Source organism: Dermacentor andersoni, chromosome 5 (assembly GCF_023375885.2).
Source record: "Dermacentor andersoni chromosome 5, qqDerAnde1_hic_scaffold, whole genome shotgun sequence".
In the NCBI taxonomy this organism is placed as follows: domain Eukaryota; kingdom Metazoa; phylum Arthropoda; class Arachnida; order Ixodida; family Ixodidae; genus Dermacentor; species Dermacentor andersoni.
The window spans coordinates 24,726,622-24,749,223 of NC_092818.1; the positions used below are offsets into that span (position 1 = coordinate 24,726,622).

Sequence of the window (22,602 nt, forward strand, 5' to 3'; positions counted from 1 at the left end):
GCCTGGAAAGTGCCTGACTAGACTATGTCGCGCAGACAACAGCCGTATCGGTGCGATCCCCTTCGTATTGTTACACATCATACAATCACGATGAAGTACTTGCATCATAGCAAACACAACAATTGTTTTTTTCTGCTCTTGAGAAGAATAAAAATGAGAATAAACACTCTTACACATGTATCATATTTTTTACAGTGAACACACATCATACACCAAAATGAAATCGATAATACAAAGCTTAACACAAACCAATAGCCCGCAGAAAGTAATATTGCCTTAACTTGCTTCTTAAATTGTATTCGGGAGATTCTCTTCGGTCAAGAATTCAATATGTTGGGGTATTCGATCAGGAATTCTGATATTAGTGATGTTAATTCCTGTGCGCCAAAATTTTTACGTGATCTGGACTTAACTATTAAATTATTTTGTAGTTTATATGGCATTTCTTTCTTTGCTCTTCTTCTGTGTGCTAAACCTTCCAACATGGCGCTTACTACTATTTTTCCCCGCTCCTTTTATAGAAGTTGTATAATGAATATAGAGTGCATATGTACTGCCTTGTTCAACCAAACTAATCTACATCCGCGCCTACTTGAACTGTGTTCTCTTGAATATGTTCTGCCCCTTTCCTGCAACAGCCTCAAATGTGAGGCTAGCAGTATGTTCAAATAAATAAAATAACTAAAATATGCTTTACCAGATACTTTTTTTTTCACACAGCGTTCTACTATTTCTGTGTTGGCGCATAATTTCCAGTGATAATTTTACCCTAAGTACATACTTTATTAATTGTATGTTAGAGTAATTAAAATATAGAATTATGCTCTCGGTGCAGGGAACGTTTCCAACTGCTCGCATTGCCCGGTTTTGTAAAGGCCATAGACCACGACAGAGGGGAGTATGTGAAGCGTGAGCGTACAAGGGCACAGTAAATTTGTCGCTTAGCGTCTGACGCGAGGAGGTGCCTTAGTTTATTTCCCTGCACAATCGCTCCAGTGACGTCAGTTCTTAACGAGTGGACATGGTGTGTGCATAAAAGGTTCTCGTGAAGTACGACACCTAAGAATATGATTGTTGTTGTCTGTCGCAGTGGTGTTCCCTGAAATTGCAAAGGAAAGGTTGGTAGATTTGGAGTTCCTTTAGCTTTGAACAACACGCACTGTTTGCCTTGTATTCAGTTCCCATATCGCGCCCCATATCGATGAGAGGCGCGTGAGTAGATGACGTGACAGAGGCTGGAGAGCACGTGCAGGTGACGGACGCCCACTGCAGAAATAAGTAGTGGTTTAAAGGAGCCATCGTCGCTGCCAACCCGTGCTCGCTCCCTGTGCCCACTGTTAATAGTCACGTGACTTCCAACAACACGAGCAGATCCGGCTCAAGCCAAGTCTTTACGCTCAACAAACGCACCAAACACGTGCTGTTCCCGGCACCACTTTCGCAGGTTTACTGTCAGCGATGAGCGAGCGCCGGGCCCTCTCCCGGCGCCGATCCGAGTCCGGCGGCGGCCTGCTGCTCAAGAAGCAGGCCGCCGTGGTCCGCCACGAGGGCCTGCTGTCCAGGGTGCCTGCGGAGGAGCGGCACCGCGCGGGGGCACGTGCTAGGCGCAGCATCGTGCAGTTGGCCAGCATGCTCAAGTGCGTGTCCGGCTGCAACCCGCTCAGCTACCGGGGCTACGGCTGCTTCTGCGGCTACATGGGCGACGGCACGCCCGTCGACCACATTGACAGGTATGCGTCATGCGCCCAGGTGTGAGTGAGGGATTCGTATGGATGAAATTACAACTTTTGGCAATTACTGTGTGGGCCGGCTTCTACACCAGCAAAAAAGATTTTTTATTAGTAAACAACGATAGCGTGAGGTGATACTTAAAAAAAACGTTCCAGCAATAAAGCACATTACATAAGCGTGCTTATGCGGAGAATATATAGAAAACAACACAGCAGCAAAATGGCACATTCTGCACTCTCTGCAATTAAACACGCGTCAGTTAATCCAACCAACCCAACAATGCAAAATAAGTAACCTCGGAATGACATAGTAGGTAATACATAGACGTGACATTGTTATAACGAAAGACAAGGACATACGAAGTCCTTGGATGTGCAATGTCACTTTCAATAATGCAGATTATTGAAGAGTTTATATCTGATCGCTGTGACGACGCGTTATCTCATGGTTCAAGAAATTTCTCCCTGCGGAAAGGACCATCATTAAGGCTCAGTGTTGTCCTCAAACCGCATCTTTGCTCTTCAAACTTGAGACAGTTTATGAGTACGTGTTCCACTTTCCTCCTTGAGTGGCCGCATTTCCCACAAGGCATAGCTGAACGACGTATACGATACAAACGCAACACTTCCAACCTAAGGCGATGAATCAGAAAAGTCACGACCAACACCAGCAGAAATCGGAATTTGTAGATCGGGTCAACGGCATACAAAAGCCTTTTCACAAAATTAGCACGCTTGTGTAATAAGACAAATAATTGTTTTCGATCAAGGGACGGACCGTGCCAAACATTCCTTCCGAAGTACGCAGTCTCTGCCAAATTCTATTGGTGGCGTATCCACTTACAGTGCAACACTTCCTCAGAACGACAGAAATCCGAGCAAAGTGACGGCGATTCGTGGTACGGCAAGGCAGGCGCTCAAGATACGGGCAAATGTCCTCGTTCTTCTTGGGGGCCTGTGTTGCATGCCTGTCTTTCCGTACCGTGAACATTACTTCATGTTTGGTCCTCACCCCATAAAACATTGTGTTTGCATTTATATTAGTCGAGGACGGCAGAAAATTAGATGGGGTGGTAAAATCAAGAAGTTCGCAGGCGCACGTTGGAATCGGTTGGCGCAGGACAGGGGTAACTGAAGGTCGCAAGGAGAGGCCTTGTACTGCAGTGGACATCAAAGAGGCTGATGATGAATGTGATGATAATTTATTTGAATAATAATAATAATAATAATAATAATAATAATAATAAACGCTATGTATGATGGTACTTTTTTATTCCCTGTGCGAATTTCTCGACCACCGAGCATCTCGAAAATGGGAGAAAGTTAACCTACAGTGAATGTCAAGAGGCCTCAAGTGGCTTCCTTGCACAGCTTCCGAGCAGGGAAGATGGAATTGGCGAGAGAGTTGGGTTTCGTTCGTTTGATCCACTCACGTGTAATAATAATAATAATAATAATAATAATAATAATAATAATAATAATAATAATATTAATATTAATAATAATAATAATAAACGCTATGTATGATGGTACTTTTTTATTCCTTGTACGAATTTCTCGACCACCGAGCATCTGAAAAATGGGAGAAAGTTAACCTACAGTGAATGTCAAAAGGCCTCAAGTGGCTTCCTTGCACAGCTTCCGAGCAGGGAAGATGGAATTGGCGAGAGAGTTGGGTTTCGTTCGTTTGATCCACTCACGTGTAATAATAATAATAATAATAATAATAATAATAACAATAATAATAATAAACGCTATGTATGATGGTACTTTTTTATTCCTTGTACAAATTTCTCGACCACCGAGCATCTGAAAAATGGGAGAAAGTTAACCTACAGTGAATGTCAAAAGGCCTCAAGTGGCTTCCTTGCACAGCTTCCGAGCAGCGAAGATGGAATTGGCGAGAGAGTTGGGTTTCGTTCCTTTGACCCACTCACGTGGCAGTAATTAACAGCTTATGAAAAAGTATTCAATAATGGAAGGAAGGAAGGAAGGAAGGAAGGAACAAACGAACCCCTATAATATGCAGATGTTTTGCCAATATTCGCACACTGGGCTCTGTCTGTATCATTTTTTTTTCTCGCAAGCCGGTTCCGTGTTTTCACGTAATGTCATTGCACGCCACGATAATCCGACGTGCCCATTAGAATCGCGTTGCGTGCTACTTCGCTCAAAAGAACCACGAGGACACAGGTTTGATAACAAGTGGCGTTCTTATAACAGTTATCACCATAGTGTCCCCATCAATTAGTAGCTAAGAAAACGCGATAGAAATATTTTAGTCCAAGAAACAACAGTCCTACACACATGCAAATAACAAGTAAAAATACCGAAAGACATTGAAATAACATAACAGTTTATTTAAAAATAAATAAGTACCAAACAGGCATTTTCCATGGAGGTAAGTGGATTATGCTGCGCTACATTAAAACAGTTCATTTGTAAGAGCCAAATAGGTGCCAAAGAGGCATCTTCCGTGAAACTAGTTGGATACGTTAGGTTAGGAGGGTCCTGGGGACAGCACAGGACAATGGACAGGAGTTCGGCAACGTGCCGAGGACATAGGGCTGGCCGGGACTTTGAGGGCAGGCAGCTGACGTCGGCGGGCTGGTTAGCGCATGGATGACAGCGGGCTATTCAAGCCCCCGAGGACAGCGATTAAGCAGGGGTTTAATGGCATTTGTGGGCACGTCACCCAGCAACTTCCCCCTTATTTTTGTAAGAGATACTTGCGCTGGAAAATAAGCACAAACATTGTCAGAGACGTGGGAATGAAAAATACCTGTAGCAACGTTTTTATGTTGAACTATCTTTGTACTGCAAAAATAAAACTGAGCCGAGATTGTGCAGGTGTGAAGCTATAAATACTGATGCGAGGGATTTTGGAGGCAATTCTCTATAATATCAAAGCATATATTACAGGGCTTGATTAGTGCGACGAATTGGGCGTGTTGGTGCACACTTGAAGAAGCGGCAGCGCAAGAAAAACACGGGCGGAGACCGGGTTTTCTCGTCGTCTCGTCTCCGTCCGTGTTTTGTTGCGCTGCCGCCTTTACAGATATATCACACATTCCTTTTATATGTCACATATTATTTATAATACATTAAATGTTATATATTACAAAGCATATATTACACACAGATATGTCATAGCACTTCAGAATTAAAAGCCATCTGTAACGAAATTTTGGACAGCATAGAAAGCCAAGTTCGAATAGTGTAGGTAGAAGGCAGCCTCCATAGAAAATTTTACATGTGAAATTCAAATTTGCGTCAGGAAAAAATCGCAAGAACAGGCATCCCTTACATTTATTTATTTATTTATTTATTTATTTATTTATTTATTTATTTATTTATTTATTTATTTATTTATTTATTTACAAAACCCCTAAAGGCCCTCAAAAGAGGCTGTTGCCTAGGGGGGCTACAAGAAAAAGTACAAGTGTACATTCAGGTACAGCATATAAAAAGAAAAACATTTACAGGAGATTTTTACCGCTCAATAAGGCGGTGTAGTTATCATATTGAACCCAAAAAACAAGAAAAAGGAAACAAAAAGACAACATCGTACATAAAAACATCAGGAGCAAGCAACAACTTACAAAGCATCAAAAATATCAGGGAAACACACTTATTAAGAAAACACAACATTTTTAACAGCACGTCACAGTAGTGCAAAAGGCGTCGATGCGCCGAGGGGGATGACGATGCTGAGGAGTGCGTATCGCAGCAGTCGTTTGAGATGGCTGCTCTGTCATCGGTGATGTAACGGAGCCACAGCGTCATAAACACGATCAGCGTCCGAGAATCGCTCGCTCTTCTAGACCCAGTGCAATGGCATTTCTTCATCCCAAGCACTGCGCAGTCAACAGTTCCAACACCTTCCTCAGTTCGAAGTCTCATTTCATAACCGCACACAAGAGCCCTCACTTGCCAAAATGCGATTGCTGCGGTGTCGTTACGATATCCTTCTGCGATCGCTGCTGGCTCCAGCATAAGTAATCCGCAAGCACCTTGGTGTGCGCAAAACACTCAAATACTGCGTACATGCGCTCAGAGGCACTTTCACTGGACAAGCGATGACAAGCGATGAATTGTGTCGCTGGGAAGCACGCACTTCTTCGCAATGCATCGCCGAGGTTTCGCGCACAAAGATAAACTGGTGCATTTTCACTGAACTGCGTCACTACGGGCACTACGGACCGCCATTTTGCAGCGACAGCCGTAGCTCCCGTATTTATGACTAGTGTGTCGTTTTTAGTCGGTAAAGCGGGGGCCCTAAAGTGCCTGTGATAAAAAGCCGTACTGCGGCGCTGCGTTTTTATTCTCCTAATAGAGAAAGGGTGGTGATGACTGACTTTATTGAGACTAGCACTGTAGCGCCCCTAGGCGACTTCTCACCGTATGAACTGCCTCGTGCATGCGACCCGCTTCAATCTATCCGCTTCTAAGCTTTCGCCTCACTGTCGCCACTCGCGGCAAGACTTGCAAATTTTATTAATTTGCTTGATCTCCGTTTGTCATCAGAAATTTCTAGCATTCAAAACGAAAAACAGATACCTAAAGAAATAAAAATGTTCGTTATTTTATTTGTTGTATTTTAACGTATTCGTTTGAGCGAAAGCGTAGGTGCAAGAATGCGCCGCATGTACCCTGTTCGCATTCGATGGAGGATAGAAAGATAGTGCCCGAAAGAGGAAGCACGCCCTTGACGCGCCCGGGAAAGGCGTGGCAAGCGGCTAACGGCAAGTGTGCAGACAGACAGCGGGACAGTCACGGTATTGCTAAGTTGCGATAATCCGTTGATAACGATACGCGGCGCTGGCGCGTTTCGTTTTGCAGCCTTCTGCGCTTGAAACGTGGAAGCAGCGTGCCGCGCAGGGTGCGCTCATGCTGTCATACGCGGCTTTTTGTCTACATATTTTTTTTGCCTGCAGCCTTTGCGCGTTCCACGCTATCGTCGTTCACTGACTGCCGTCGAGCAAACTCGGGTAAAGCTCGTGTGAACGAGAAACTCGGCGCATCCTGCATAGCAGCCCATGTCGGGTTCTTTACTGCACGTGTACCTAAATCTAAGTACATGAGTGTTTTTGCATTTGGCCCCAATCGAAATAATGCAGCAGCAGCAGCCGGAAATCTAACCGCGACCTCGCGCTTGCCGGCGCAACGGCGTAACCAGTGAGCCACCACGGTGGGGCTGCATTATTGGCCTGATGCTACAATCGCCTGGTAAAGGAAGGAAGGAAACGGGAGACCGCACAAACGCCTCTATAAAGAGAACCGCACTTTAAGGAACCTGAGGCTATTTAGATGAGGCGAATAAATTATGTGCATGTTTCGGAATACCCGCCGTGGTTGCTCAGTGGCTACGGAGTTGGGCTGCTGAGCACGAGGTCGCGGGTTCGAATCCCGGCCATTGCGGCCGCATTTCGATGGGGGCGAAATGCGAAAACACCCGCTTACTTAGGTTTAGGTGCACGTTAAAGAACCCCAGGTGGTCGAAATTTCCGGAGTCCTCCACTACGGCGTGCTGCGTAATCAGAAAATGGTTTTCGCACGTAAAACCCCGTAATTTTTTTAATGTTTCGGAATAAGCCTTGGTACGAGGTCATGCAGCGCTAGGTCTATTTCTTATCAGAAAATTCACCTCGTTTCTTGCGCTTTCGATGAGTCACCGTGCATTTCGCTCGACCTACCCGACTGCTTAGCGACGCCGCAGCTCTCCGGTTTCCATCGTCAGCGTTTGGCTGTCTTTGCCTCAAACAGTACCCAATTGCAAAGCAAACTTGGCCACGAGTTAAACTGAAGGACAAAAGTCGCTGTCGGGACCGAGCTGAAGCATGGAGGGTTTTGATGTATGCGCCGCATCACAACACGTAGCCTACACCCTCGGCATTTCCCAACGTCAGCCTGTGAAAGCTCTGTATTATTTAAGCATTGTTGCACAGATATATAAATGGCAACCCGCCGCGGTTGCTTATAGTGACTTTGGCATTGCATTGCTAAGCACGAGGTTGCGGGATCGAATGCCGGCCACGGCGGTCGCATTTCGATGGGGGCGAAATGCAAAAACACCGCTGCAATTATATTTAGGTGCACGCTAAAGAACCCCCGGTAGTTGATATTAATCCCGAGTCCTCCTTAACGGCTTGCCGCATAATCGCATCGAATTCCAGAACGTAAAACTCCAAAAATATTTCATGGCATACTTAAACAGCCAGAACGGTGTTGATAATGCCTGATAATTCTTTTCTGCCCCGATACAAATGTGGGAAGACTATAGGCACGCTCAAGTAAATTTGTTGTTGTTGTTGCTTTTTTTATCTCAGCACAGGAACATAACCCCGGAAAAGCACTCAGTATCCTTACCCGGCCGCATTTCGTGTCTACACAGTTTTAACAATATACTGGCTCATCTGCACAATTGTCCTCGCCACATAGCAACGGCTTTTTAAAGGCCTACTACAAGAAAATGTTGTGCCATGCAAAAAACCTACTTTCAGGTGGCAGTGATGTAAAGCACCATCACTGCGGAGTTTTACTTTCGTAATATAAGCGGCAGCGTCACAAAATGAACTCGCTAATCAAGATGTTTCTAATACCAAAACTCAAAAAATCTCTGTGCCCTTCCACTCCCTGAAGGAGGATGACCAACGAAGCTGTGCATGTGGACCCCTTAATGACGAACTGCATCTCCGCTGCGGATCGGCCCTGCATTGCACTATCTTCGGAATCGGCCCACGTATGGGGAGTGCTTAACGCCTGCTTCACCTCCGCCGCGGGTCGGGCCAGTATTGCATATCTTCGGGATCGGCCCACGTATGGGAAGTGCTTCCCGCCTGCTTCACCTCCGCCGCGGATCGTCCCGGCATTGCACTATCTTCGGGATCGGCCCACGTATCATCATCATCATCAGCCTAGTTACGCCCACTGCATGGCAAAGGCCTCTCCCATATTTCTCCAACTACCCCGGTCATGTACTAATTGTGGCCGTGTTGTCCCTGCAAACTTCTTAATCTCATCTGCCCACCTAACTTTCTGCCGCCCTCTGCTACGCTTCCCTTCCCTTGGAATCCATTCCGTAACTCTTAATGACCGTCGGTTATCTTCCCTTCTCATTACGTGTCCTGTCCATGCCCATTTCCTTTTCTTGATTTCAACTAAGATATCATTAACTATGGGAAGTGCTGAACGCCTGCCTCACCTCCGCCGCGAGTTGGGCCGGCATTGCCCAATCTTCGGGATCGGCCCACGTATGGGAAGTGCTTAACGCCTGCTTCACGTCCGCCGCGGGTCGGCCCAGCATTGCACTATCCCTGGGATCGGTCCACATATGGGAAGTTTTTGCTTACCACGCCAACGACATGAAAATTTCTTTGGACGGTAGAGGTATACACTCCTAAACAAATGTACACCTTTTGGATTGTATCTTTGCCACACAACAATAATCGTCATCTGTCTTGCTTGCATTTCCTTTCTTGAAAACGCTGCACTCGCTACTTTTCTGTCGAAAATGCTATGTCGTGTTGATAACGAGCATGTCGTTTGTGACTTGCAAGCACCGGGCTCGCAGCGTAAAAAGAAAGGAAATGCGCTCATTACAAATGACGATTATTGTTGTGTGCCAAGATACGAGCCAAAGGGTTAATTTTGCTTAAAAGTTTACAGCTTCGCTGTAAAAAAGGAAAGCGGTCGTTGCCGCTAGCCGAAAATGACGAAGAACGCGGTACGTTGTGAACCAGCCTCGGCATGACCTGCGATATCAGGGGACGCGCGCATAGCGCTGAAAATCTCGGAGGTCACGGCGTGGGATTAGCGTCACACCCGTTAACCACCATGTGCCCGCGTCGTCTGCTTAGGTGCTATTTAAAGGCTCTAACGTGCAAGCTAGCCGAAGGAAAAACAGCAATACAGGTAAAGTATCTCCTGATATGTGGTGCTGTTAGAATTTTAGGGAACTCAATGACAGGATTTGCTTTCTTGCTTAACATTCTTTCTCTAACTTAGATTAAGATAAGTTTCTACAATTACCAGCCCTGCAGATTTGCTAAGATTGCTTCAGTGGTGTATGTAGTACTCATTTATGACCAATTTCGGCACAGTCAGCTTTCGTAGCAGTTGGCCTATAAGCGCTGTAAAGGGTTGTTCTACTGACCCCGCTATCAATTTCTCACGTATTGTGCAATATTCGCAGGGAATGACGTTCTCTCTGTATTTCCCCTGAACAAGTGCCCTGAGTTTGTGTGTCTCCCGCAGCTGCTGCCTGGAACACGACTGGTGCTACTCGCAGTCCCCGTGCTCCAAGCTGTCCTTGTACCTGCTGCCCTACGACTGGCACTGCCTGACGCCCGGCTTGGCGCACTGCGGTCAGGCGCACCCCTTGTTATTCTGTGGAGCTCTGGCTGGAAGGGCGACGGAGCCCATATGGCTAAGTGCTGGCGGAGCGAGACTGTGTACAGAGAGGGGACGTGTTCTGAACAAAATGCTTACCCAAAATGCATAGCGAACAGTTCGACAAAAACTCGCCCGATCAGGTAGCATTTTAGAAAAAACAAATCATAAGCGATCAATTCTGATCACTGGCTAATAGTCAAAGGTTAATTAGGGCACTTAATATTTGACTCAGTCAGTGTCTATCCAGAAACCTTGTGAAAAATACTTATTGTGAAATTAACCTTAAAGAAACAGACGCAGTGTGTAAATCCCATGTTGACGATCCTGTCTGCAAAAAAAAAAAAAAAAAAATACACCTGCGTACGCCGCGAGAACGGCGGAAGAGTCGAACAAGAACGAACAAGAACCTGCACGCCTTTATCCCCTGAACACCCAGCTTTCTCACCAGCAGAAGCGACCTCACAGCTCTCGTCTACAACGTCATGGGTCCCGCCTAGAGCTCAAAAAAAGTAATTCCCGTGAAGCATTGAGCGCGCAAAACCACAGTCGTAAATACGCCGAGTAGCAAGAAATGACTAAAGGAAAACGAAGAGGCGGGCCTTGTGACAGTAAGCACCCCGTAGGCACTCGGCAACCTTTTGAAAGAAGCCAGGGATGAATGTCCCTTGCATACGCCGGTCGAGGTGATGGAAGAAAGCTTCGGCTGCAGATAGGGTAGCCCGCTTCCTCCTGCCATCGCTTCGCAACATTTCGTTTGCTCATATCTCTGCTGCTACCAGATGGTTACGAAAAATGCTTCAGGTTAGGACGATCTCAGGACGGCAATTCACAACTTCCACACTATAAACAAATTTTTCTACTGGTCCTCGTGAGGGGCGCTTTAACAAAGCAGAAATGAGGATAAGACACCTTTCTGCGCTGATCGTTTTAACCCAAGGAAGGTTGGCAGCTGTACGCCATGCACTGCGGCCCTTACAAGTTGCACCCACTGAGCGTGTGACCAAATCACTTCTTCGCCGTCTTTCATTTTTTTTTTTTTTACTCCAGTGTAACTTCAGACGCTCCACGGATGGTGTAGGTAAGGACGAGACCTGTCCGCGCTTTCAAGAGGCCCGTGGTTCTACGGATGCAATGCAAGCTTCATTTAAATTAAAATTAAATGATGGGGTTTCACGTGCCAAAACCATGATCTGATTATGATGCACGCAGCAACTTTCATAGCACCACTATATGTCAGCACTGGTAACAAACGCTGACAATGGCCGTCTTGGAACATTGTTACAAAAATGGAGCGTTCGTCTAATTGAAGCTGTACACGGCATTTTTTAACTAAATTAATTTCGTTTTTTTTTTATCGAAAGTCTATGCGGTTGACGAACGTGGCGTTTCTGTAGAGGAGTTCCTAGGCGATGAGGACAAACTGTGGCTCTAATGACGTGAATTGCAGGATTCTGGTTAACAAAACATTTTCCATTAAGCTTTTTGTTATATCTTTCGGGGCATTTGTTTATATGGCACATTTGGAGGCAATCAGCTTTTAATGCAGCCTTACTTTTGTTTTGTTCCTCAACCCCTCCCTCAAAACAAGCTAAGAAGCCATCGTTATCGCAATACACATTTATCAATCCATCAGTCTTGAAAATCGCACCTAATTCGAGATATTCATGATCGACTTTTATAGCTCAATGCCGACAATATCGAAACCGAGCATGCTCCACTGTACAACAGACGCAAATGTCCCGTGACGACGTGTGTGACGAATTTGAAGGGTGTCATATACCCCACGACACGTTGCGGAAGATGCTTCTCAGGCAAAACTAGCCGTATCAGCATCCGCCGTGACAGCTAGGCCGCGACATTTAGTTTCGATTTCGTCACGTTTATCGTCGCTGGGTGTTTCTGTGCGATATAATAACGAATAGATCGCTTCTGTGCTCCCGGCTCGATTGTTTTTGAAATGTAGGCTCCAACTCAGGGAAAGCATACCGAAATGAAAAATAAGAGTTTAGAGCAGGCACGTACCCAGGATTTTTTTTCGGGGGGGGCCCACCACCACCTCCATTATCATCATCATCACCATCATCATCATCACCATCATCATCATCATCATCATCAGCCTGTTTTATGTGCACTGCAGGACGAAGGCCTCTCCCTGCGATCTCCAATAACCCCTGTGCTGCGCCAACCGATTCCAACTAGCGCCCGCGAATTTCCTAATTTCATCGCTCCACCTAGTGTTTTGTCGTCCTCGATTGCGTTTTCCTTCTCTTGGTACCCATTATGTAACCCCAATGGTCCAACGGTTATCTAACCGGCGCATTACATGACCTGCCCAGCTACATTTTTTCCTCTTGATGTCAATTAGAATATCGTCTATACCCGTTCGCTCTGTGATCCAAACCGCTATCTTTCTCTCTCTTAACGTTGTGCCTAGCAATCTTCGTTCGATCGCTCTTTGCGCTGTCCTTAACTTGCTCTCAAGTCTCTGCCTCATATGTCAGCACTGGCAAAATGCACTGATTGCACACCTTACTTTTGAATAATAATGGTAAGCTTCCAGTCAGGAGCTGGCAATGTCTGCCGTATGCGATCCAACCTATTTTTATTCTTCTGTGAATTTCCTTCTCATGATCAGGGTTCCCTGTGATTAATTGACCTAGGTAAACGTACTCCTTCACAGTCTCTAGTGGCCAACTGGCGATCCTGATCTTTTGTTCCTTTGTCCGGCTGTTTATCATTATCTTCATCTTCTGCATATTAATAGTCAACCCCACTCTTACACTCACTCTGTTAAGGTCTCCAATCATTGGTTTTAGCTCGTCTGCATTGTTGTTGAATAAAACAATGTCATCGGCAAACCGAAGGTTGCTGAGATATTTGCCGTCGATCTTTACTCCTAAGCCTTCCCAGTTTAATAGCTTGAATTCTTCTAAGCACGCAGTGAATAGCTTTGGAGAAATTGTGTCTCCCTGTCTGACCCCTTTCTCTACAGGTATCTCCCTGCTTTTCTTGTGTAGAATTAAGGTAGCTGTAGAACCTCTGTAGATATTCTTACGCGAAGGACGAGTCAGTAAGACGAGAAACTATTTACAGATTATATTTACAACAACGGTTGCAGCGCTGACCGGTTAGATTCACAGCGCGAGCCCAGTTCGTTCTTCCTCCTCTTTTCTGGAGTGATGGCGCCCACGCGCATCGGTCAAACAAACGAATACCAGACGCATGTAGCAATAGGTTCTAAGCTTTTTACGTAAGCGTTCTGTACTCCTTGATTACGTAGTGCCTCTATGACTGCTGGTATCTCTACTGAATCAAATGCATTTTCGTAATCTATATAAGCCACATAGAGGGGCTTATTGTACTCTGCAGATTTCGCGATAACCTGATTGATGACATGGATGTGATCCATTGTAAAGTATCTCTTCCTGAAGCCAGCTTGTTCCCTTGGTTGACAAAATCCAGTGTTGCCCTTATTATATTGGATATTATTTTGGTAAATATTTTATATAATACTGGGAGCAAGCTAATGGTCCTATAATTTTTCAATTCTTTAACGTCTCCTTTTTTGTGGATTAGTATAATGTCTGCATTCTTCCAGTTTTCTGGGACCCTTGCAGTCGACAGACACTTCGTATAAAGAGCCGCCAGTTTTCCAAGCATTATGTCTCCTCCATCTTTGATTAAATCGACTGTTATTCCACCTTCTCCTCCGGCTCTTCATCGTTTCATGTCTTGCAGGGCCCTTCTGACCTCATAGCTAGTTATAGGAGAGTTTCTGTGTCCTGTTCATTACTGTTTCTAAGTGAGGTATCGTGACTCTTCTGGGTACTGTATACAGGTCAGCTTAGAATTTTTCCGCTGCTTTTACTATATCTTCGAGATTTCTGATGATACTATCCTTCTTATCTTTTAGTGCATACATCATGGTTTGTCCTATGCCAGGTTTCTTTTTTACTGATTTCAGGCTGCGTTCATTTTTTACGGCTTCTTCAGTCTTTCTCATGTTATAATTTCGAATATCAGTTATTTTCGCCTTGTTGATCAGTTTTGACAGTTCCGCGAATTGCGTAACGCTGTGCGGCCGCCAGTCCCATACAACCGCGTAGAGCCCAGGACTCTGTGATTCTAGACATACCGCGCTCACCACGAAAGGTTAGAAAAACAGCCACATAAGCACAGCACAGAAGTGGCTACGTGAGGCGGTTCGACCGATAACTGTAGAAGCGCCATTCAAAATAAGTAATTGTTCTCCACTTCCGGCGGCGTTTTCTCTACTTCCTTTTTTAAATAAAAAGATGTTGATCCATAAATATTCTCATAAACAGCGGTTAACTTTCTTATTATTGGCTTTTGCTTGCAGTTTGGTTGTTGCCTTGGCTCTCTCCCTTAGTAGGTCGCTTAATTTCTCAACTCCTTGCGATTTTTTGTTTCCAGTTGCCAATTTTGCACGAAAAGTGCTATACAATTAGGGAAAGACAGACGAGGTAACGGACGACAGTCATCTTGCTCATGGGTTTAAGGGTTATTGCAGGGTTTCATGATGGACGCTCTTTCACATTATTTTATTTCCCACCTTATCTAACCTATATCACGTGTATATGGTTCCGGGCATCTGCCAGCGTCGCGGCGAGCCGTAACTCAAGGAAATAATGAACCAAAAGGAAAAGTTAAACGCAATTGGCATTTTCTCCGGCCGCAACTCGTTCCATGAGAGTGCAGACCAGCTGAGTAACAGCCGCATCGCTCTCCTAGTCCCAGGATCAGCCTAAACAAAGAAGATTGAACTAACAAAAGCAACAGCTATGCGCGTGACGGTTGAATAGATGGTGACAACTGAACGCATCTCGAGTTAATCGCGCGGGTGCGGAATCTATGAGAAAAGTGTCCTTCACATTACAAGAGATGCCGATAACTACCGCCATCTAAAAGGAGTGAAAAAGGCAGCATAATGCTGACCGATGAACAGCTGCCAAGTCTCAACATTGATCTGGTGGCGCTTTAGGAATGTGTGAGGAGTGGTGGCGTGGGTGGGGGGGGGGGGGGGGGGTATGCCACTTGATTTCGGGGGGGGCCCGGGCCCCCCCGGCCCCCCCCCCTGGGTACGTGCCTGGTTTAGAGCCAGGGTATATTACAACCGCTTCAGACGACACTTGGCTAATTTCTTTATACGTAGACACGCTTGTGAAAAGCGAGCCTTGACAACGACAGGTTCGATCACCCAGTTTCCCATTTCTTAAACCACAAAGAAATGAGAATATGGGCGCCAGTTGATTCAGAACTACGCCCTGGCGAATACGTTAACCCTGCTAGTCATACTGAATGCAGTGCGAATGGGTTTAGGCAGAACAAGCAGCAGGAAATTAAAAAGTGGTGGAAACAATACGAATTTCCTCGTAGGCATGCCTCATCCAAGAATACAGATAAAGCAGTAAGGAATGCAATACTGCGCAGAAGTTAATATGTCGGTCTTGCGCATTCACCGAGCGTGTTGTCTTGAGGAAGTTGCTAAACATTCATGTTACGAACAACGTGAGAGCAAGAGCAGGTATTAATGGCGCACCTTTCGTCTGCACACAACTTCTCGTGTGTATTTCCAATATGTCCCCATTAGTTGAGCTGCATGTAGCAGGCGTTCTCTTCAACTACTTGACCAATATGTTCGCCGTAATATAATCATGTATGGCCATGTGAATTTATATGGGAATATACGGGTTTTCATACAATATACCATATGATAATTTAGGATTATGGATACAGAGCATATAGGATGCGCAGTGTATTTTTAAAGGCACATATCTCACATTCTAGCTTTGTTCTTCCTCTTTTTAGAGAGTCTGAAAGCGGCAAAAAGTCTTAGTGTCCTCAACGTACGCTTTGTGGGCCCCGTCGCTTGCAGCGCACCCGTCTTCGCTGAGCCCGCACGCCCACTGCGGCCAGCAGCTGTGCCAGTGTGACCTGGAGTTCGCCAACTGCGTCAGCCGTTACCCGTGCCCTCGCAGGAGGGTGTCGTGCCAGCACAGCAAGTTCGCTGCGTTCCACGGATTCCTGCACGGCAAGAAGAGATAGCAATTAACGAGCCCTGCCCCACTCCATTGGGGGCAGGGTGCCGACCGATACAACAATGGACTGCTCTACGCGCGGGGACCGACGCCCACTGCCCTGCTTCAGTCGCCCCGCCTTCAACCGTACAGCCCGGCGCCGCACAAGAGACGAAAGGTCAAAGGTCGTCGGCCTCCCGGTCACCCGACGGCCCGACGACCGGGCTGGAGATACAAGAGACCCCGACAAGGCTCGACGCCCTGGACTTCCGTGTGGTTCCCGACTTCCCCTTCCGTTGCACTCAACAAGACGCACCTCGGCAAAGTGCGACCGTACGTGGGCGCCAAGAAGGCGCCGGTAGCGCCGCCTACCATGACGGAACACGAGAGGTCCCCGCAGATTGCGGAAGTCGATCCCCGGGAACTGTCCTCGTATTCGGCTAACCTCAGCGTGGTCCTACCTGTCACACCGGAGGCGCCGCAGCATGAGCGGCGCGTGAGTGATTCTCGCGGCGCAGGCCCCCTCGCAGTGAGAGGAGATTCGACGGAAGTGCCGTCAACTACGTCTTCCGGGACGCTTGGATCGTCCAATGCCAGCAGCGCACCGTCGAGTGACGTTCGAGAGGACGGCGGTCCAACAGAATTAACCCCACCGGCTCTTGATCGACGGACGGCTCTCGCGGGTGAACCGCAGTCGACGTTCATTAGGAAGAAATCGCCACTGTACCCGGCCCACTCGCCTGGAACAGGCTTCTTCCTAGAAGCTAAACTTATAAAGTACCCGAAGCGAAGCGCTTCCAGCCCACCACCACGGCAGGTGGTGTCCGAGCAGAATCGAGGCCATCTAACTTCTAGCACAGCTCCGGTCCAGGCTTCGGACATTGTGAGTGCACTACCTCAGATGCAGTCGACACCGGCGACACCCACTACACTCGAACTTCCTCTCAGTACCACACGACGTGCTGAGCACACAAGTGCGGTTGCTCTCCCTACGCTCCTCCCCGTCGCCATAGAAACTGCTCGCGACGTATCTCCGTCAAAGCAGTCAAGGCTCGAAGGTCTGCCTGGGAATTCCAGCGAGGAAGCCACTGCATCTTACGGGCCGCCAACGGCGAGAGAGCAACAAGGCTCTCACAGTGCTGAAACAAAGCCTAGTTCGGGCTGAAAACACTTTCAGGGTCAGCTAGACTAATCTGAAATGTGCGGTCCGTTTGTCTCCAGTGGCCTGCACTGAAGAAACTGGTCTGAATGAGGCATTCTACAATGTGAGGCGAGAGCTTGGTGTATATCGTTTTGTTAATGTGGCGTTTTACTTTCAAAGGTCCGCGTACGAAACTTTTTGCAAAGAGTGTGTGTTTGTGCTCTGTGACTGAAAAAATGTGAACCAGTCTCTTTGCCAACTTGTGTATCCTACACTGTTATGCGACGCAGACATTACTGTCGTACTGTGTTAATTATTTTTTATAATTTCATGAGTTACCTGTTTCATTATTAAAAGTTACCAATCCGTTCCATTCACATGCATGGCGACCTTTATCGAATGTTGCCACACCATTTCGTTGAGTTGGCGACATTTATTAAACATTATTACACTGTTTCATTTACTTGCCTGCATTTATTAATAGTTACCAGCTCATTTCTTTCACTTGGCCACATTTATTAAACGTAACCAATGTGTTTCGCTCATGAAAAAAAAATGTTCCAGAAGCCAGGGTAATTCATACTTGTCTACATATTTGCACTGAGTTTGCTTAACAACGTTTCAAAAAACAATAACATACACGTTTGGTTACTTATTCGGGTGGCATCGTTAGTACACTAATGATCCAATAGAGAAGAATAAATCCTATTTAGCTACGAAGCGGCCGTAAACGTGGCTACGTTTTTGTAACGTTGATGGTTAAAGCTAGTGAAAAGACATTGACAAGCGTTTCATTCACTTGGCGACATTCACGTACACCGTGTCCAGTTATATATATATATATATATATATATATATATATATATATATATATATATATGAAACATGGAGGTAGATGAGATTAAAAGACCTACGGTGTGGGGTCTTCAGAAATCTGGCGATCGAAAACCATAGCTATACTAGAATCGTAGCTTTCACCTTGTGTTTTACCTTCTTTTTCCTTGTAACCACTTGTTTAGCGTTACCTCGGACAGCCTATATACTTTGGCGGTGAGTCGCGACTTCTCTAAGCTCCTGGGAAGGAATCCACACGCCGTGGCGGTGCCATTGCGAGGGTCCGCTGTCGGCCTTGTTGCAATCGCGGTGACCCACGGCGCAGGCTCAGAATAGGTGGACGGCCAGAAACCAGGTGGTGAGCACAAATAGAAATGGATGCAGTTAGTTAACCATTTGGGCGTTGTCAGAGAGACGCCGGAACAGGAAGATCCCGATAAACAGGGAATATGAAACGCATAGTGTACACGTGAGTGTACACTGTGTCCACTTTAGGCTTAATGCTTTCCGCATATGTGCGCAAGAGATGTAGCAAGTGGGCAAAGACGCTAGCTGCCAAGTCGGGAAAGAAAAGGAGGTATGTGCTATATTTAATATTGAAGGATGTAATCGGTGAAAGTCATCCGTCCAGAGCCAGTATTCTCCGGCGATCACTTTGGGGGATAGTTTCACTTTCGCGAGAGTTCGCAAGAATCTACACTGGACGCATCGAAGTCTGTAGGGCCGAAAGCGCTCTTGGTACTGTGCGAAGGTAACCAGCTAGGAAAAACGCCTAACATGCTGTAGACTTTACACGCAAACGCCTCCGGTGCCGAGTCTAGCGAAATCTTACGAAAGTGAAACCATCGCCGAAAGTGATCGCCCGAAAATGCCGCCCCAGAGCTTCACTGGTGCAGTTCAGCGCAGCGTTGGTGCCCCTGATTAACTTCACCAAATATTCCTACAACGACGAGGCAGTCTGTATCAGCCACGCAGGCGATTAGGTAGAGGAGTGGTGAGATAAGAAATAAATGCGCAAGGAGCAGGCAGAGTGCCGTACCACAGTATGTATAGAGAGTTGACGTAGATGCCATAAGGACAAATTGGTGGGAATTCGTCTGCAAAAGGCGCCGAGAAGGGTGAGGCGGGTTGCCGTATAGGACGTCATGTACACGGTATGGGGAGTTAGTAAAGGTGGGCGCGAAACGCGTCTGAGGAGGCGGTAGGTATTTAAGAGGAAGCTTTAACTCGGGCCCAACTCCGACGCGGCCTATTCAAATACATCTAAAACGCAAAAACGTTTTTCTGAGATAACCAATGGACCGATTTTAATGAAATTTGCTTCATTTGAGAGAAAATGTTAAAATCTAGTGACTGTTCGAAGCGGAATTTTGATTTAAGGCCTGCATTTTATTGAACGAATTCTTAAATATCCGGAAGTTCGAAAAAGATAGAAGCACGAAGTTTGCAAATCAATAGCTCTCCATCAAGAACAGACATCGCGATTCCGTAAACGGCATCCCTTAGATCATTGAAAGCGGAAAAATTCGATATGTCAATTTATATATTACGTGAATTTGTTACGTTGGATACAAGGGTTTTGCAAGAGCTGCATTTACACATTACTAAATTTTTTGAGATCCATGTGTCACATATCAATTTTGCCCGATTTACATGTACTATGAGATGCAATTCACAGAATTGTGATATCATTTTTCATTGCTGAGTTACAGAGTTGTAAACTTGAGAGTTTCGTTTTCAGAAAATTTGAGATTTTCGCAACATTTTAGTGAGAACTTAACGATTAAATCAAAAATTCGAAACCAACAGTAACTAAACCTTAGGTTTTTCTTTTAAATGCAACAAACCTCGTCAAATTTGGTGCAGTGGTTGCCGAGAAAAGCGAATTCTCCTTTTACATGTATTTTTATAAGAGCACCCGAGCTAAAACTTCCTCCTAACTGCAAGGCATCTGGAGTGTGAAGTGTGTACAGTTCGTTCGATGGTGACGGTAGCCTGATGCAATTTTTGCCCACGAGCTGATTAGATTTTCTGTGCATTACTGAACGGCATAAGTCACAAAGCGTCGGTCGGATATATGGTTTCCGACGCTATAGTGTATGTATTGTGTTACGTTCGGCTGCCTGCAAGTGATGACACTGGCAATCAGAATGTGTCTTGGGGAACAGAGACCTTCGTTATGAAACGTAGTTCAACATTACTCCGCGGGACACGGCAAGGAAAGTCTAAAAGGTTTTCTTTTGTCCCCGGGGAGACTGGCTGCAGGACCTGCAGGGAAAATAATAAGGTTGTAGGTTCTTACACATTCCTATACAGCTGGACGCAAAAGGCAGGTAAGACTAAGTATGGCGCACCGTGCACGCTTCACGTGTGGAGCTCCGTAGGAGAGCTAAGTAGCATCTGTCGGGACGTGCTACTTCGAGTACTGAAGGAACACTGTATGTGTTTCCTTCAGTACTGTTACGTACACTACCTGTCTATAATATCTGTTTATACTATGTCTTATGTATAATATCTTATCGATGAAAATACCACATAATTATTTCAGAGTTGCAACGGCGATGGTCTGACGAAGAGATGAATCCAGCATTAAAATACCTGTGAGACAGCTTCCTGCAAAGCAACTACGAATCACTAAGCAGCACTTCAAGTTTCATACGAGATGTCTGGTGGTTGACATTTACTTCAGAGTGTGAAGAGAGACAAGGACGTTAATCAGGGAGAATGCGTTTCATTAGCTACGCTATACAATCGACGACCGTTGCAGGAAAACGAAAAAATGAAAGAAAAAGAACCCCGTCAACACGCCTACGCGCGCGAACAGCGCCACGCAGTCAAAGGCATTCGCACAGGCCAGCACGTGCCAACGTAACTAAAATTTAATTATTGAGTTGTTACGTGCCATAATCACGATTTGATTATCAGTCACGCCGTAGTGGTGGATGTTGCGGCGCTAGGTTATCTCTCGAAGCCGGCTCCATATGGCAGCGTGGCGGAGGCTACGGGTTGAAGAAATCAGAAGCTCGGAGGCTGGGCAAACTATAACCAACAGGTTTACTGGCACTCGAGCATAGTACATGTACACAGTTGATTGAGAAAAATAGAAAAAAAAATAAGTGTTTAGCAACGAGCGTCTGGATGAGCCTTGTTTCCATGGCCCAGAGTAGCTTATTTTCTCTCCGCACCGTCATTATAAAACCTCTGTTCAAACACTCCCTCCTGACGGTAGCCAGTCACACACAGGTCCACACCCACCAGGACGACAGACAATGAAGGAGTACATGCAACACTGTCGCAGCGGAATATCAGACCGTCTACCTCACCATGTTCCAGTGAACGCAAAGGCGGAGAGACGGTCTGGCCGTCGGAAGGGGAGAGATCTTTCACTCCCAACTGGTCTTCTCCGCTGTTTCTCAGTGCAGCGCAGGCATCAGTCCGGGGCGCCATTCGTCCGGGAAACGTCCATGAGCCCTTCCAGCCATCTCGGCTGCCCTGGCGTGGCAACTCTACCACTCCACAACCGAACTCTAAGATGGAGCGGGCCTACATACAATAAATCATCGGCAGAGTTTCCCTACGCATTCCAAAATGACTAATGCAGACCCTTCGTAAAAACCCAACAACACGTGCTCCTTTAGAGACGATGTATTCTATGTGTGTCCGCCAATGAAGCTTTCCTGTACAAATCATTCCCAAATATTTTAATGATTGTACCGTGGAACTATCTCCTGATCATACGTCATTGTTATCCGTATAGGAAAAGTTAAAGGGAAAACAATGATTGCACTTTTGTTGACATTTAGCGACACGTGTATTCCTTTGAGCCACATCTCAATCTGATTCAAATACGACTGCAATACTTTATAAAGGCTATGTATATCATTTCACACCAAAAGAAAAGCGATATCATCAGCGTATATGTATACGTGTACATCCTGGTGTGTCGGAATATGACTTAGTAGAATATTAAAACAGCTGGCCACTGCAAGCCAAGGCATCCCTCCCTTGCCACCAGCCACTCTCTTCCTGCGCAGAGGTTATCAGCAGTGGCGAGTCGAGATTTTCCGGGCCATGGAGGAGCTGTTACGACCGGCCTGCAGAGGTACCGATCAACAATATTCTCCCAGCCCGCCGCAGCTGCGGGGGTGCCGATCTAGAGGAGAAGCGACCTCCGAAGCCTTCCCACCTCACTGCGGCGACTCGCTTTGTAAGGACGACAATGCGCCTCGTCCCCAGCCGTACGGCGCCGCTATGTCTAGACGCGGTCGGCGGACCAAGTATTGTTAGTGGATTCGCCGTCGCCGTCTCATTTTGTTTGGAGCGGGGGAACTCCTGGAAGATGCGTTGCCGTGCCGCCTCACGGGCCTTAGAAGTCGTCAGTCAATGGACAGATGCGGCGGCCACTGTCTGCGGGGTCACCTTTGGGATCAAGAGGCGCCTGCTAGGGGCAGGTACCTTGTCTGCG

General features: G+C 46.3%; 1 protein-coding gene across 1 annotated transcript in view; it reads left to right on the top strand.

Moving 5' to 3' along the window:
* The window catches only part of LOC126529968 (uncharacterized), a 35,668-nt gene extending 17,988 nt beyond the window's left edge, over window positions 1-17,680 (top strand). The window contains exons 3-5 of the mRNA XM_050177433.2: window positions 1,445-1,730; window positions 9,987-10,096; window positions 16,021-17,680. Of these exons, the coding sequence (XP_050033390.2) occupies window positions 1,445-1,730; window positions 9,987-10,096; window positions 16,021-16,190 (566 nt within the window). The 3' untranslated portion in view covers window positions 16,191-17,680. The remainder of the gene's footprint in view (window positions 1-1,444; window positions 1,731-9,986; window positions 10,097-16,020) is intronic.
* The last annotated feature ends 4,922 nt before the right edge of the window (window positions 17,681-22,602 follow it).